The sequence below is a fragment of the Chlamydotis macqueenii genome, chromosome 21 (genome assembly GCF_036417535.1).
Source record: "Chlamydotis macqueenii isolate bChlMac1 chromosome 21, bChlMac1.mat, whole genome shotgun sequence".
Classification (NCBI taxonomy): Eukaryota; Metazoa; Chordata; class Aves; order Otidiformes; family Otididae; genus Chlamydotis; species Chlamydotis macqueenii.
The window spans coordinates 569,725-587,046 of NC_141576.1; the positions used below are offsets into that span (position 1 = coordinate 569,725).

The 17,322-nt window shown below is 45.2% G+C and overlaps 1 protein-coding gene across 4 annotated transcripts in view; it reads right to left on the reverse strand.

Annotated features, from left to right (window-relative positions):
- The window catches only part of CAMTA1 (calmodulin binding transcription activator 1), a 289,818-nt gene that overhangs the window by 18,047 nt on the left and 254,449 nt on the right, over nucleotides 1-17,322 (reverse strand). For 3 of the 4 annotated variants that reach the window (XM_086764761.1, XM_086764759.1, XM_086764758.1), the window contains 11 exons: nucleotides 9,954-10,093; nucleotides 9,530-9,726; nucleotides 9,103-9,181; nucleotides 7,936-8,251; nucleotides 7,024-7,547; nucleotides 5,674-5,861; nucleotides 5,022-5,268; nucleotides 4,465-4,536; nucleotides 3,507-3,527; nucleotides 468-661; nucleotides 196-270 (listed from right to left, as the gene is read on the reverse strand). In XM_086764761.1, the coding sequence (XP_086620887.1) occupies nucleotides 196-270; nucleotides 468-661; nucleotides 3,507-3,527; nucleotides 4,465-4,536; nucleotides 5,022-5,268; nucleotides 5,674-5,861; nucleotides 7,024-7,547; nucleotides 7,936-8,251; nucleotides 9,103-9,181; nucleotides 9,530-9,726; nucleotides 9,954-10,093 (2,053 nt within the window). Of the gene's footprint in view, nucleotides 1-195; nucleotides 271-467; nucleotides 662-3,506; nucleotides 3,528-4,464; nucleotides 4,537-5,021; nucleotides 5,269-5,673; nucleotides 5,862-7,023; nucleotides 7,548-7,935; nucleotides 8,252-9,102; nucleotides 9,182-9,529; nucleotides 9,727-9,953; nucleotides 10,094-16,899; nucleotides 17,055-17,322 lie in introns of all 4 variants that reach the window. The other variant, XM_086764760.1, reaches the window with a different exon arrangement.

Below are 17,322 nucleotides of genomic sequence, written 5' to 3' on the forward strand. Positions count from 1 at the left end.
CTCTTTCAGCAACAATGCTAATTTAGAGATTTCATTTTTGTCAGTGTATCTTGGAAGCAGCTGGGCTTCATTATTTGATTGAAAGATCTGTAGTGAGCTGATTCTATTATCCTTTACATTGCACTCATTGCTGACACAACTGAATATTGTTGCACTGCTCTACTGAAGGGTAGATACCAAAAGATAGTGTCATACCTGTGGCGGCAGCGTCGTAAAAAACGCATAATCTTGCGAGCAGCTTGATCCTGCTTCTTGGTAAGCAGACTGCTTCTAAACACACACACAAAAAAAACCAATACTGAAGTATAGGCAAAACTGGGAAGAATAATACTAAATGCAAGAATAATTATCCTATGAACCACTGTCCTTTTCCCATTGGCCTTTGTCTGTAAATTACAGCGCAGTCCTGATGAGTGTAAAAACAACATACAAAGACCCTGGTAGCATCTAATACCCCAACAGCTCACCTGAGTTTCTGTTGTACAATGGTGGCTGCCCGACGGCTTTGCCTCCTCTTCCCACATTCTTTGTAGCTGCGATAGTACTGCTGGATCAGCATCGCGGCTCGTCGGCTTTGCTGGAATTTCTTCTGCTCATAATAACTTCGGAATTTGCTCTGGATAAGAATGGCAGCTTGTGTCATCTTTTTATAAAGTGCATACTACAAGAGAAACAAAGAGAAGCTGAGGCATTCCAATAAAACCAGCAAGAAGCAGGTTCCTACAGTGAAGACTCTTGTGCCACTAAGACATGATGAAAAGCAAATGAGTACCTACTTGCTGATGGAGAACTGTATGAGAAGAGGGTGACAGCAAACCAGAACAACTGTGAGATAAGGTGCAGAACCTAGCCTGCATCAAGAAAGCAAATGCTTGTTTTGCTGCCTCTGGAATAGCTGGGCGAGATTGGTTTTATTAACACCTAGCTAGCAGAGGCTCTACACCTACAAGCTAAGGACCAGATCTAGCTGTACCACACTTATGAACAACTTTGGAACAACTGGAGCTGATTCTCAGTTGTGTTTACACTGCTTCGTCTTTGTACTGCAGTGGGCCTGTGTTAGAGATAAACCAACTGACTACACTTAAAGAAATTGTTTGTTTCCCTTGCATACAGAAATCTTACTACAGAGTACAGGATACTCATTTCTGTGCAGCCACGGTTTGCAAAGACTAGTAACAACAGCAGCAAAACATGCCCAGTTAAGTGATTATAAGGATAAAGCAGTGTGAATGACTATTCCAAAATGCTAACAAATTAACTAAAACAAGAATACACTTTTCAATGTTTTCATTTAAAAGTATCTTTTAAACAGACCACTTTTGTAAGAACCGAATTTGCTGTTCACAAGTGTATTCCACTTTCCTAGGACAACTAACTTTTAAACAGCTTATTTCTTGTTTCTACACCATAGCACAATACTGCAGAAGTTTTGATTGCTCATGTATCCATTTAAATCCATGCATATCAAATGGAATAACACATGATTCTACCTTAAAACAAAACAAAACCCCCAAACCACAACAGTTAATTAAGCAAGTCCAATACTGAGCCTCAGCCACAGGCAAAACTAAATCTCATTAGAAGTCTGTAACAAGCACCCACTGGTGCACGAGCAGTCACACATACCCAAAATTCCCTCTAGCACCGTATTATTTTTAGCCCCACGATGCCAAATAAAGCAGGCACAAACTTTTATATCTTTATTCTACATCCTTTTCCTATTCAAGCACGCAAGTAGATGGACGCTTAACAGAAACCATATGCATTCGTGCATATTTTTAAAAGTCCTTTTCAAGATAGAGATGTAGAATAATCTATAGAAGTTCCACTCATACGTCTGAACTAACACCACGACATGGATTTTAGGTATTTGCTGATCTTATTTTCAAAGTTTTAACACTTTCAAAACTCACGTGTCTGTTTTTCTGGATATTTTATCAGCTATGATTTCTGCTCCCTTTATCAGACAGACAAGATACAGAAACAGCAGCCACTGCCCTGTATAGGGTCATGTCCTAACATACTCAATGGGGTTTTCCTGTCTATTGGGAAAAAAAACCAAACCAAACCCCAAAAGCAAACAAACAACTCCCCTCCAACATCACCCCAAAGCAAAAAAACCCCTCCAATATCGTCACAGACCACCATTTACCAAATTTCACTTTTTGGAATTGAAGCAGTCATTAGGTGTAGTTATATTATTAATTTCATTAATTATTAATTTCAACTTTTTTTTCAACTTTTTTTTGTTTGTTTGGTTTTTTTTTTTCATTTTATTTTTAAACATTTTTTAAATGTGTCAGATTGCAGTTTTTTAATTAGCTGTTTTAAATAAGTCCAGTCACGGGCTGGTCATGGTTTTCCTTCAAATTTTTAGCCCGGATGGCACTTCTGTGGCTGAGTTACAAGCCCCTGAATAGAAGGGTTCAAATACGAAACCATGATGTGAGCCATGACTGTTCAAATCTAGTCATAAGCCTGTGCTGATCTCAGCAATACCATAACAAAATAGAGGAATAAGGCATGTGAAAGAGAAAATAGCAGTTCCTTGATAGACTAGACCCCAATATGTTTGTATTCAACTCTAAGACCCACTAAGACCCACTTAGATTAGCTGCTCCCTCTCCTCTTTTTCCCCTCCAGCCTGGGAGAGGATAAACCGAGAAGACATCTAACCTCTGTGAAGTGGTAAGCCTCAGCTCGTACAGCGGCCCCAGAAAGCTCAGCTCACCTGCGCTGACAGCACAGTACTTTGACTGACACAGGAGGAAGCTGCGAGTGGAAAATTACCCTGAGGACACATTCTCTCCAGGAAGAGCATGCCTGGCCTCCTGGGTAGCTCTGAGAGAAGCTCCGCTGAATCTAGTATCCGATCAGAGCAAGATGTTGCAGAGCTGGGAAATCCATCTTTACAGGAGAAAATTACTGGCTGTGAACAATTTAAGACTGGCATCAACAGTCGTGCCTCCAGGATGAGCAGTAACATACATGAGATGGTGGTCTTAGGAATTCAGGGCACAGGCATTTCAAAGACGAATGTGCAAAAATACTTTGGCAGGCAGGTAGTACACAGAGGACACTGGCTGCATGGGTGGGATAAATGTTCTCCTGTGCTCCCTGAATGCCAAGGCAAAGATCACTGAATGACAGCTAATCAGCAGCAACAAAGGAAAGCTTGTCCTCCAGAAACTGGCTTCAAAACCTTCCTTGCACCTCAGCCCATCGCTGCTTACATGAGTGCCTGTAGAAGCAGGAGACTTTTTTTCCTTTTTTAGAAATGTTTTTCCCCTAGTTGTATTACTACATTGATACGCAGGGGCTGCCGTGCCACAGTATATCTCCCATAAGCTTTGGTTTCCCAGTGATTTCTCAACCACAGGTATTTAATTAGCAGATACTATTAAAACATTTCTCTAAATGCCAGGTTCTCCTGGTTTATACTGAATGTGAAAGTTAGTGACCCATGGGGAACTGTTCCAAAATAGTGTTTGTATTTGTATTACCTTCAAGGCTATCCAAGTAAGCTTAGGGAGAAACAGAAAAATACATAGTTAATGTTAGTTCTGCAAATAAAGAATGAAAAAATTAAAGACCAAACCATCTTCTTTCAAAAAGAAGCGATTCCAGGATCGAGGACAAAGCAGTTTGTCAAGCAGTTTCTGAAAGGAATTAAGCTTCCTTTTACAGGAAGCATCACTCTAGAGTGACAGCCATGTGATAGGCTGAATGTTAATCATGAGGTAGTCGCCTAACACTAGACCAAATAAATGTTTTCGAAGGTTGTAAAAGAGCACAGGCATCTTGCCTTTCACTTTACATAACACGCTGCCAGGCATCAAGCAGCTTGAGTCCAGTGGGGTATAGTGAAGAGAGGGATGTGGGCTCTAGTCACCCCCTCCCCAAATCCAACAAAAGAAAAAAAAAAGAAAAAGAAAATTTATCTTCTTTTTCCGGGGTTGAGAACTCAGCCTAAAAGCATATCTCCAACTAGAGTACGGAGAACAGTCTCAGTCCTGGAGCAACTTGCATCAAGCTAAAAACACGTGACGTCCCATGGTTTATAAGTTTAGTATGTGCAAAATAAAACAACCTATTTTTCATCTTTGTCTTTATTAAAGGCAAAACCAACTTCAATTTCACAATGAAATTTGGCAAGCAACTAGTCAGAGAATAGTCTCACCAGGCTATACCATGCATAAAGGCCAATATGGAATACATCATTGTCCTCTATCTCGTAGCAAAATCACAGGTACCATAGCAAACAAAATCCTTTCAAGGATTCCCTCAAAAATTAAGATTCAGGACATGAATTTTCTTCCCTTTTCAATTTTGCCTGAGCAGAGTATTTCAATACTGCATGCTGAAAAGCATACAAGAGGAACAGTGGGATAATTCCCATTACAAAGGGCTGCATTCATGGCACTTAACGTGTGCTTCATAAAATTTCACTTCCTTGATTACCTGTTTGTATTTTCGGTAACAACGCTGAATAACAGCGGCAGCCACCTCTTGCTGTTCCCGGAGAGGACGACCCTATGTGGAAAAGGAAAGAAGCAATAAGTAGTTAGAGTGCACCAACAAACAGAATAGACGACGTTAAGTGGCTCACAGCAGCTTGCAGGACACCTGCTTCTGAATTTCTCCTGTCAGCACTACCTGCTCTAATTCAGGTCTAGGCATTTCCTGGAGGTGTCTCCCTGCTGGCAATTCATGTAAGTGAAAACTCTCAAAATTGATCTTTATATCAAGCAGGCAATAACCAGAACCTTTGGGGTATATTTTGTGGATATGCTTTGCAAGTGCTATTCCGACACAGAAAGCATGCTATGGCATGGCATGCTCTCCCCTGTATGGTAATTGCTGGGTAGATACCAACAGGCAAATGCTAGAAGCATTGAAAAGGTTATGACAGAAAGTGTATTTTTGTCCCAGAAGTAGGTATTAGCCACATTTTGTTTTGTAACAAATTATACTCCTCACACCTAACAAGGAAGACACAGAACATTTTGGTCACATACCTTATATTTCCTGAACACTGTTTGGACGAGTTTGGCAGCTTCGTAGAGTTCTCTCTGCTCATGATCAGACAGAGTTAACTGTGCAAACTCATTTTCTACCTTCTCGCTGGTGGATGCACTCAGAAATTCAGACCAATCTGCTGCCGAGGGAAGGCTGGGTTTCTCAAAAGCTATTTCACTGATTGGTGAGCCTGCAGGGCTCAAGCTGGTGTTCGAAGAAGGGGTCAGGGGTTCACTATACAGACTTCTGAAATACCAATCACAGTAGGAATTATTGGCTCACAAAGTACCTGGGCTGGCATCACAGATAAAGACTACAACATTTCTGAGTTGCTCATGCTTTCCTCTCTCTCTCCAAGAAACATCCCACATTCCTGAGCCTGCCTGTAATGCATTGCATAGACTTGGCACTGGAAGAGACGTTACAATTCAGACCTTGTGGCCACTTTCTCCTCCTGCATGCACTCCCAATCTTCCAGGAATTTGTAGCTGTGGTGGCAACAATACGTTTGACCACAAGAGTGTGGCTGGGCTTGGAATACCAGCATTGAGTCCCACTGAGAAATAGCATCTGCAGGCTAAAGAATCAGTGCATGCTGCCCAGCATTCACACCACTCAAAAACCCAGAGCAGCTTCACAGCTCTTACTGACCTTATCTGTGCAGCACTTGGCAGATGATCGACATCAGCAAGGTAACTGGCCAGCCAGCTCATTGTGGTGCTCATGGCAGCACTGTCCGTTCTTTCCACCAGCGGTGACTCTATTGGCACAAAATTCTCCCGCTTGATCCTGTCAGGCGTAGCTTCAATAATGTGCTCTGCAAGTGTCATCATGTTCACCTGGGAAGGAGAGAAGAGCAAACTTTCGCTGCCTGACAGCAGGAGCCTTGCACTTGCATGTTACAGCCCAGCTTTAGACAGACTGCTCCATTTTCCCCAAACTTGTCATAGCTGGAGTCTACTGTTTGTCTCAGCATTAGAGAGAAATTCATTAACCAAAGCTCAGAGTCTTTTCTGACTCTTCTGACAAAACACTGCAGGGTTTCATATTCCACAGACTGACCTTTTTTTTGTCATTGAGCAGATGGAGAGCCTAAGAGATCTGATGAAAGGTTTACGTCATCAGACCTTTGCTGTACGCCACTGACAGCTGTCACTACTATCTTGTTTCCAAAGGACAAGTGATCTTGCCTCTCTTTGACAGAGACATGCTGTAAAGCATGATAGGACAATAAAGGCACATCAAGATAAGTTAAAACCCTTGGGACTACAGCTTTGTCAGGAATCCTTCTGAACCATATATGCCCCACCTACCAAGGCTCACAGAATTTTTTAATAGAGAACAGAAAAAGTTGTTGCTTTGCAAAGATCTGCTTCATCTGTGTTACACCAGTAAGATGAAAATATTTAGAGATGCCAAGGCAGTGCATGAAGGCTGTGCTCCCATTACTCTTTTTGCTCAGAAGACCAAACACAGTATCTTTCCCCCAGTGACTACTTCTCATCTGTCTGTTCTGCTTCTGTTGTGTTTTTATTTACTCTATTCCATAACGGGTGGGATTTTTCCTTCCCCAAACCCACTGGCTCTCCTCTTCTCCACCCTTTTCTCCTTGCTCTTTAAAGTTCAGCAGCTTGCCCTGCAATCACAGCACTGCCTCTCTCAGGTCACTTTGTCTTTGTAAGGACTGCTTCCCAGTTCCCAAAGGACTATGGGGCCACCTTAATCTCATTTACTGATGTGACCAGGAGTTTTGTGCATTCTGTACACTGTTGAAGCCTCCACCAGTGCATGACCCTAAATGCTAACCGTTACCCTTTGTGTTCAGGTTGAAAGGATACCCTTTGAAACTGGAAGAAAATACACATTGGCCGTGTTACCACCTCCTCTAACAAAGCACAATGCAGAGTCTCTAAATGCCTCCACAGAAGTTTCTCACAGGCTCCTCTGTGCAGTCACCATGTTCTCTGAGACTGCTGATCTTGGTGCTTCAGGTACGTTTACCTGCAAGTCATCCACGTGGTGTAAGCAGTCCTCATCCCCTGCATTGTCTCTATAGGACAGGAGCTCTGCGTCCACCATCTCCCTGTCAGCCATCATGAGCACGTTCATCTGCTCTCGCTGGCGTAGCCGATGGGCTACAGTGTCCTTGGCCAGTGCAGCCCCCTTCTGGCCCCCCGCCACCTGCACTGCAGACACACCAACATAAATGTCTTTTGCGTTCCATTTGACGCCTCCTTGGCTGCCAGAGCCTCGGTACCCAGTAACTTCTGGGACGTGCTGGGAGAGCTCCCGCCCATAGTCCCTTATCCCTTCAGTGGGGCTGATTGTCTCAGTGGTGGATTGCTTGGAGCTGGAGTTCTGCTTCCTGATACTTGGCTGTTCCAGGCTCAGTGCAGTGGAAAGCAGCTTCTCTTGCCGGGCTTGAAAATATTCAGGGCTCAGCTTATGCTTTTTCGGTGCAGGGTAGTCTTTCTGAGTCTCACTACTGTAGTAACTGGAAGGTTCTGATCTTGGTCGTCTCAGCTCTGGAAACAAACAGATCAGTGGTAAAAAAGGAACATGTAACCCACAATCGCTGTAGGTACTACAACAACTTCTGTCACAGAGCTGCAGGCAGAAGTTTGTGCCACGCTCTACGACACCCAACAGTATGTGCAAATGGAGTAACTATCACCTGGGTAGGATACTACCCCAACCACTCTTAAGATAAATGTGTCTTACTAAAGCAGGCATTCACTCCTTATATCCACTCGATCCTTATGCAAGTGCATGGAGCACGTAACAGAGAGGTCAGAAGAAAAGAATTAAGCATGGACAGCAGGGCTCCAGGGGGCATCTGCCACCCAGGTAAGCCCCCAGATTTTCACACGTTAAATGTCAGTAAAGCAGTGCATGCCCTCAGGGTTGTTTTACCTGTGTTTGTACCAGAAATCACAGTGACTCCCTTCTGAGGGTCCTGAGAGGCAATAAGCTCACTGTGCCACTGGGACACCCAGTTGTCTGTGTTGGAGTCTGTGCTCGAGGGGCACTGAATCCTGGGGCTTTGCCCAAGCTGAGTTTGCTCATCTCGCTGTAGCTGCTCCAAGCACTCTGCCAACTTCACATGGCCTCGAGACCGGGCAATGGCCAGTGGCAGTCTCCCAAGGGAGTCAGGAATAGAGATAGCTCGGCGGTCCCATTTGTACAGCACAACGGCTGCGTCCATGTGGCCCAGAGCGCATGCCCACATCTGAAAAAGAAAAGACAATTGACCCATTGGGTGACCTGCCTTCTCCTTCCTTGCTAACACACTGGAGTCTGGTCCCCAGCTCATGGACAAACAACTCTGACAAGCAAAACTGTAACATGCTTGAACCCCAGCAACTGGCTTTTATAAGTGTCCTATCCTGACAAAAGGCCATTACAAAGGATTAGAGGCATGCTGTTCTTTCCTATGACAGAGAAACCTCCATCTGCCAAATGAGGCTGACAGTTTGACAGTTTCTTATTTACTAATAAACATTTTTTGGGTTTGGCTTTTTTTTTTTTTTTAAACACTAGCATCACTGCAGGGACAGCCTCATACGCAAAGGAATCTCTGAGATCAGAAACAGGCAGACACGCAGGTATGCAAAGGTTGGGAACAATAAAATCAAGACTCCGCTGGTTGTAACCTGGCACTTCTGGTTCCACCTGCTTTGACTTTTTTTGCTTGTCTAAGTTCTCAGTCATTATTTCATTATTCCAATGACCAAGATATTGGCAGGACTTTATAACCTCTACAATCAAAGAGAACAACTAGAAAGAAGGCATGTAAACTCTTTTCCCCAGCACGATAGTGGAGACTAGATTTTGGCTAAAACATAAACCAGAATCACCTGTCTGTCCCCTGTCCTCATGTTACTTAATTACAAGGGTTCTTCTGTGTGGTCCCTCTCAACAAACTCCCAGGAAGCCGGTAGGGCTGTGTCTTACCATTTACACAGCAAGGACACACGAGAAATCTACTCTTCAGTGTGAAACACGTTAGGAAAATAACACATCATGAAGAACTCCAGAGGGCCCTCAGGCTCTCTCAGAAGTCTCAGTTTCTGCTCTTACCAGAGGAGTGCAGGAGAAATGATCCACATTCAAAGGGTCAACTTCCAGCTCCAGATCGATGCTGTCTGCATGTTTGGTGCTGCAGAGGAAATGACAGAAAAAATTATGCTCTGTAGCCATCTTAGGATCACTGCCTAAACGCACAGATTTACTCAATGCACCATACCGCAAAGAAGTGGCCAGGCATATGCCCGTGACACACGTATTTACTACAGAGAGTGCCCCCACTAGAGAATTTAAGAGCACGATACATCCAGTGATGGGATTCACGCTCTCAAGAGACAGGTCCCGTCAGATCAGGGATGGGAACAAGTCCAGGGACTTGGCTGTTTGTAAGGGACAACCAGAAATCTGGACAAAGCAGAGCTTACATATGCTCCTGCCATGCCTGTACTGACACCCAAGAGTCCAACGGGCTGGGTCTTACCGCCATTTGATGAGGGTCTGGATCAGTGTAGCATAGCCCTGGGCAGCAGCTAGGTGGAGCAGTGTCATTCCTCGGAAAGTCTTTGAATGGATCAAGTGTTTGGACTTTGCCCAGCAAGCACGACTCATCATCTTCTCGCACACCACCACCACGCGGCTCTCAAAGCAGCTGCCCAGTGTTCCAGTCCCAGAAACGCACTGAAACACCACACACATCCCAGTTTAACCACCAAGGGGAGCTGCAACCTGCCCTGAACAGGCAGTCTTCCACTTCTAGAAGTACTGAGTGAGTGGCAAACGTGAGTAAAAGCCAACTGCTGTTACAGACACCCACAAACCAGACTTCTTATTTAGGAAAAACTATAATCCTTTCCAACCTCCCCAAAATCAAACTCTGGTAAAAAAGCATAAAGCAGTGTTCATACCTGCACCTGCGTTCCTCCACTCCCACTCCCATTGCTCCCGCCTCCTACTCCTTGTTTGTGCTGCTGGGAGCCTGTCATTTCAGCCATTCTCCTCTCCATCTGCTCAAGTCGCTCCAATATTGACATCCTGAACTGGTTATCTAGGTTGGAGAAAGCCAGAATAAGGATATTTCCACGTAAAGAAAGCTCAGGTTTTGGCAGCCTACTGCAGGAAGGCACAAACAGCTGTCCTGGAAGTCACACAGGAGATTACTCTGCTTGGCAATGCACAAGGGCACCTGCCCTGCAGCATCCTAGCTCTTCAAGTTCCTGCAGCAGCCCTTCGACTGCAATTTCAGAAAACTTCCCTAAAGAAAACAGACATAAAAATGAAAAATGCAGGCAGAAGACAGACCTTTTCCCTCGTGATTCTAGCTGTAGGGTAGGACTGGAGTAATGCAACTTCTTTGAAAACACAAGTAAATATAACCATTCTGACAGCATTTTGGTAGGATCATATCTGTCAAAATACTCTACATTTTAGAGTCAATTCCCCTACTTTACAAGAGTCCTGAATTCAGCTTGGCTTGCCTCCTGAAATCATGCAATAATGATACCTGGAGGAAAAGGACTCCTGCTTCCTTCTGTGCTTAGAAAAAGGAGCCTTTAAAAAGGCACTTGCTCCTTCCCTGACTGGCTCCCTTTCTTGGAAAACAGCTCCAGCCAAGTGTCAGAAACAGAATGACCAGAAATCACGGAGTACAGGCACTGACAACCCAGTAAAATCATTTGGAAAAGCAGTACAACTCTTGAGCCCCCTGGTCTCTGCAGAAGTCTAGAGGCTGCTTTAGTTATTTTCTCCTCCTTGCACTGTAACGTAGCCCTACAACACAGCTACTAATGCTTAAATAGTGCAGCAGGGAAATTTATATCCGTTAATAGGATATTGCTAAACCTGATGCTATAGAGATCAACTCAAGCAATCTTTCTGTGTTTAGGGCCAGTCAGTGCAGCTCGAGTGGCAGCAAGCACAGAGGGCTCCTTCTGCCTTGTGACCCATAAGGGAGAAGGTTCCTGCAGCTCATCTGAAGCTGGGCAGGATAATTCTGTGTACAGGGAACATTTAATGAATCCTGCTATCTTGTTAACAGCGTATATAATAAACTGTAGGGAAAAGACAACTCTCGTCCTGTTTGGTTTCATGCATCCATGGAGATGACGTGGTGGTGCAGAGTACCAATAACCCCAGAACAAAGCCCACTGACAATAATACGAATATGTGAATCAAAATGAACAAGCTCTGATCAAGTTTTAAAAGAGAAAGTCTTCTCTGAGTGACCTGGTTACACGCAGTGTCCTCCCTGGAAGGTTGCAGGAGTACTTGTACACTACACTCTGCAAAGCACAGCTCTCACTACAGGGTATGACCATATTGCAGACCATCGATAAGAGACAGCTCAGGTTCACTGGCTAGAGACACCTTCTCCTTAAAAAGCTGCCATGGTTTGACAGCAGACAACAGCCCTGCTCCCTTCTGGCCAGTCCCAACGGGTTGTAATGCACCATCCCGTTCTGGTTGCTCAAGAGCCAGGGACAACGGAGTGTGGCCAGCACGCCCCTCATTTCAGACGCGAGCGCACTACAGTCTTTTCTCACCTAGTCCAGAACACTTACTTATTATTAGTGCCTTATAAATTACTCAGCTGTCCTGTTAATTGCAAAGCCTCTGGGAACGTGACTGACAGTTACACAAGGAAATACTCATAACACAGCTGTGGTCTCAGCGCCCCATTTCTGAACTGCGGTCAGCACACAGCAGCAGCACAAGTCATGTTTTCCCAGCAAGTCTTTGTTCTGGGAGTTCTGCAGTGTGCTGCAGTGCAGTCCATGTCGCTGTCTCCTCCTTCCCCGTTGCCAGGCGCAGCACGTACGCTGCAGAGACTGACAGGGACCTGGCACCGCTGAGCCACAGCTACTACAGCTCAGGCACCAGGAAAAGCAGACACGTTTGCCTCGCTGGTTAACAGCACCATTCTGCACGTTTAACGCCACACTCTCTAGTTGGGTGGCCAGCACCCGCATTTAATTAGTGCTAAGAGTAGCAACACTCCCCGGGTATCGTTATCTGAGCCTTCAACCTCATATGGGCAAAAGCAGCATCCCTTTAAAAGAGGAAGAAATACAGCTTGAACTGGTGTTATAGAACAACAAGCCCAGGGCTGCAAGATACTGGTGATTTGCTCCTACCCATTTAGCTGTCAAAAGAGCATAATTATTCTGTACAGCCAGAAACAGTAGAAGAAAATTATTCCAGTGAGATGTAGAAGTACACTGTGCAGATTACTATTTTTTTCCCCTCCTTTTTTTTTTTTTTCTCCAAGCTGAAACCATTGTGGAACAGAAATGGAGGGCCCCATGTTTGTGTCCATTTTCCAGGCTCTTCTCTCTAGGCTCTGTGATATCCGAGTGAAGCCTCCACCTTTCCTGATACCAAGCTAATGACACCAAGCACTTTTTGGCACTTTTCGGAAGAGGACTGAAGTTACTCAAGGGACGTCTGTCACCACCACTGTCCCCAGACGGGAACACTGTAACAAAGAAAGAAAAACAGGGAACTTTTCTTACGAAACAGAATTTGAAACAGCATTTAGTTCTCCCACATACTCCTATTCAGACACCCGGACAGTGCTCCTGGGAAGTATTTAGGGCAGGACTACTTGTTTTTTTGGTAGCAGAGGGTATCTGTTTGCCTTAACAGTCTGAAGGACAGCGATTATAAACTCATTACAGTCTTAAACCTGTAAGCTTCAGCATCTTACCAAAACAGCAGTGTTTTCCACAGATGGTTGTAAATCACTGCTCAGTCTACAGGCAGGTCAGAAATACGCCCCTGTTAGTAAAATGGGAAGTGGAAACAAACATTCTGGAGTGCCAGCACAGAGCAAAGGGAGTCCTCTCCATGTTTAGGAGAGACTGCCAGCTATTATCCAGCAGCAGGGTGCACCCTTGGATTAGAAAGCACCAGGTGGCAAACAAGGCCAGTGGGGCGGCAGTGCATGGGAAGTATCTCTATGCTGCCTGTTTTCCAGGTGACTAAACTTGCTCCTAAGCAGCTAGAGCCAAGCCACAACTGACGGCAATCTCAGAATTATTTATGTACAGTGTTTCCATAATAAATTCCATGGTATCAGGTACACCAAGGTGTCCCCCTTCAAAAGTCACTTGGAGGGTGTGCACTGCACTAGTCTACCAAAAAGGAAGAAAATTAAAAAAAAAAAAGGGCTGGGGGGAGGGAGAGAGCATGCAAGAACAGGAAAGGGGAGGCAGCAACCAGGAATGCTGCAAGAGTTGGTAGATTCTTAACAAAACAAAAGAAGGACACCTAAGCACAGAGGACCAGCAAAGGAAAGGCCACCTTCCCGAGGTTCCCCCTGGACTCAGCAGTGAGATGAAAGGCTCCTCCTCTTCCACACAGGCCTGGACACACACCGGATTAACGGCGTTTGGACTGCGGTCAGCACAGTTCACGCACTGCTAACAAGCTGTCGTAGTTCAGCCCCGATTGGACCAGACTACGCAGTCTCTCTCTCACTCCCCCCACACTCCGAGAGAACAGGGAGAGAAAATATAAGGAAAAACGGCTCAAGGTTTGGAGATAAGGACAGGGAGAAATCCTTAAAGTTACCGTCACGGGCAAAACAGACTCGACTTGGGGAAAACTATTCATTTATTACTACAAACAGCAAGATAATGAGACAGAGAACAAGATAACCTCCCCCCACCCCTCCCTCTTCCCGAGCTTAACATTATCTCTACTACCTTCCCCCCCCGAGTGGCACAGGAGGGGGAAGAGGGAATGGGGGTTGCAGTCAGTTCATCATATGTTGTTCTACGCCGCTGCTTCATGGTCGGGGGAAGAACTCCTCACATTCCTCCCCTGCTCCAGCGTGGGGTCCCTCCCACGGGCCACAGTCCTTCGTGAAACTGCTCCGGCGTGGGTCATCTCTTCCACGGGGTGCAGTCCCTCTAGAACAGCTGTCCCAGCGGGCCCTCCACGGGCCACAGCTGCCTTCAGGCATCCACCTCCCCCGGTGCGGGGTCCTTCACGGGCTCCAAGTGGATCTCTGCCCCTCCGTGGACCTCCATGGGCTGCAGGGGGACAACCTGCTCCACCATGGTCGTCACCACAAGCTGCAGGGGAATCTTGGCCAGGAGCCGCATTACTCCTCCCCCTCCTTCTGAACTGACCTTGGCGTCTGCAGCCGTTCCTCACAACAGGCTGGTAGATGTCTCTCAGGATCTTTTTTTTACATCTTATTCACTTCTCATCTCCTCTCCACTTCTTGCAGCTGGGCTGGACCGAGTCGGGCCCAATCGGCTGCATGGCGAGAGGCCAGAGGGTGAGGCCTGCAAGGCCCATGAGGCCTGCGCCTCCCCCTCTGCGCCTCTGCCCCCGCTCAGCTTCTTCACATCTTCTCTTCTCTCTTTTTTTTTCTGTTTTCCCATTCTTAAATACGTTATCGCAGAGGCGTTATCACGGGACATTCTGCTACCAATCGGCTCGGCCTTGGCCAACAGCGGGTCCGCTCTAGGCCCGGCCGAGTCCACTGAACAAAGGGGAGCGACTTCTAGCAGTTTCCTACAGAAGCTACCACCTTAGGCCCCCCCCCACTAACAAAACCACGACACAAGCCAACAGATGCCTTGCCCAGGCTGCAGCGAGAACACCACACAACACTGTTAGTGTGGCAGGTCTCTGGGTCACTCAACGCCCCAAACAGCACATCTCCTCCCTTCCTTGCTTGGAGCACAGCCAGGGACCTGCTCCCTTTCAGTTAGGCTCCCAAAAGTAAACAACATACCGAGACTGATGTCTACACACACTCTTGTTGGTGCACTCTAGCAGCATCTCTCAGGATCATTTTAAAAATCAACTGCCTGCAGGGGGATGAACTTCCAAACTATTTTACTAGGCCGTACTACTCCAGCCCCATTCAAATTAAGTTACAAAGAATAAAGATGATCTTGTACCTTGAAAACTTAGATTCTGCAGAAGCCTAATTAAATGGTAAGTCTTTAAGTGATCTCCTAGGAATCAATATTCTGTAAGTCCCAAGTTTGTCAGTCTGTATCAAAACATCTCTTCTGTATTCTCAGAACAGGACCGAGCCAGCTTCACCCCTACAACATCGACAACAGCATAATACTGAAAATAAAAGTACAAATTATACCACAGAAACTGGAAAACATCTTCTTTCCTTTATATAGTCCTGGGCTCAACAGAGTCAAAAACAAAGGCAGCTTTACATACCACGAGTCGCATGTGATACACCTGGTTTATCTGTAAAACTGATGTATCTGTACCCATGTTAGCAGACTATATAGAAGGATGACTGCTACAGCTGTGTAGAACTTAAGAGGAACTGGACAGAAAGAAAACCTCTCACATTTTGAAGCAAAGGGTCGCTTTTTGGTTGCCTTTTTGTAACATGTGCACATGTATTATGTACTGAATGTAACCAAGGTCTGAAACAAGACCCTCCAGCTCAGCAACAGAGGTATCAGACAGCGCCACAATACATTCTTAAAGCAGAGCACCGTGCTTCATTGCAAAAGAAAATCACGTTTTCTGGTAAAGAAAACATGACAAAACCTGACCCCATCCTGCTGACTGTCTAACGCGTTTTCCTGTGAAAACCCTAATTTGCCAAAAAAAAAGGACTGTCAGCAAAGCACAAACACCACAAACAGGATGAAAATGAAGTGCAAACAGGGAAAGAAGAAAAAAAAAAAAAAAAGCAGCTATCTGAAGTTATGCAATTTTATGCAATTTACCTTGCAATAATTAAGAGATGGGCTGTAAGAGCCATAGGGCTGAGCGTTACAGGTACCACTCTGAGAAGTTCAAGACCCTTTATCCCTTATTATTTCTTATTTTGTTAGTCACACTCTTTCCTGTCGTGCTCAAGTCAGGGGTCTGTGTGGAGCCACCTGCTTAGCAGACAATTAAGTTACAGGAACACAGGTTCCACATTCTTGTCTTTTATATTCAACAGAGGATCTCATGACAACTATCTGTCTCTCAGTGCACTGAAGACAAGAGCTCAACAGCATAGAAATCAAGCTGTCAAAATAAGCTTTTCTACTGCTACATTGAAAAGGAAATCTACGCAGCTCCAGCCCAGCACAAGGAGACGCACTGGAAGCACCCTAACTCTTTCCAAAGGCAGCAAAGATGCATGTGGATACAAACATATCCGCATATTTAAGGTTTTATCCAAGGACTTTGCTTTTGATGACCAAATTTCAAATTTTTTTGAGAGCCAAAACATTTTTAGATTTCTCGAGTTTTTCCATTATACATAAATCTGAAGAAACGTTACCATATTCCACAAAGAAGGTTTCTGAAGCTGCTCTTCAAGGCTTCCTGCACAAAGGTGATGAAAACAACGCATTTCTGCATCTCCAAGACAACTCATAAATTCATAGAAAACATTCTGAACATTGTATCTTTTCTGGAAATCATTATTCTTCAAATTTAACAATAAAAATGTAACATCAAAATTACTTCTCACCGTTATTCCTTAGCGTAAGAGGAAGAGGTGGTGGCTTTAGGCCCTAAGCGTCTATTTTGTTAACAGACTGAGCCCTGGCAAGGCAGGACACCCTGCTCTCACACAGAGCTCTTCCACCAGCAGCTGCTTTCATCTCAAGGGAGCTCTGAAGCTTTTGGGATCTGATGGAGCTACACACACCCACTCACTAGTGCTTCACCCCTCTCGCCCTGCACCTTCTGTGAAACTCTGCAAGCACCAAGTGCAACCCTCAGTCACACATTAATTTAGGGATCTGTTTCATCACATAGAAAGCCATTTTCACTCCTGTTGTCCTCAGCCCTTCACAGGTGAGTGAGAAGCTATCTCATGGATTCAAAACCAAGCTTAGGAAACACAACAAAACTGCTCACAGTGGTATTCATTTGCAGGGTCCAGTCCTCCTGAGAACAGCAGTTGTTCCAGGGTCACGTCAGGCCTGAGCTCCTCCACAGCACTGGCAGACGGAGGGGAGCCTGACTGTCCCAGCACGGAGGGACTGGAAGGAGCTGCTTGGTCAGATTTTGACCTGTACCAAGAAATTGCCTTGAATCTCATACTCATTTCCCTAAAACATGAACCATCATTTGAGGGCAGAACAAGATTCTTTTTCATCTGTACTCAGAGGGAGCCTGCTGCTGATTACAGCAACGATGGCAAGTTATGGACACAATATTTCTGGAGATGCAAAACTATTCTGGTACAAGGCTTTTAAGGATGCACAGTTATTTAAATCAGTTAGCATTTTACAGATCTACAGCATACACACTTGCACAGTTAGACCCAGCACACAAGCT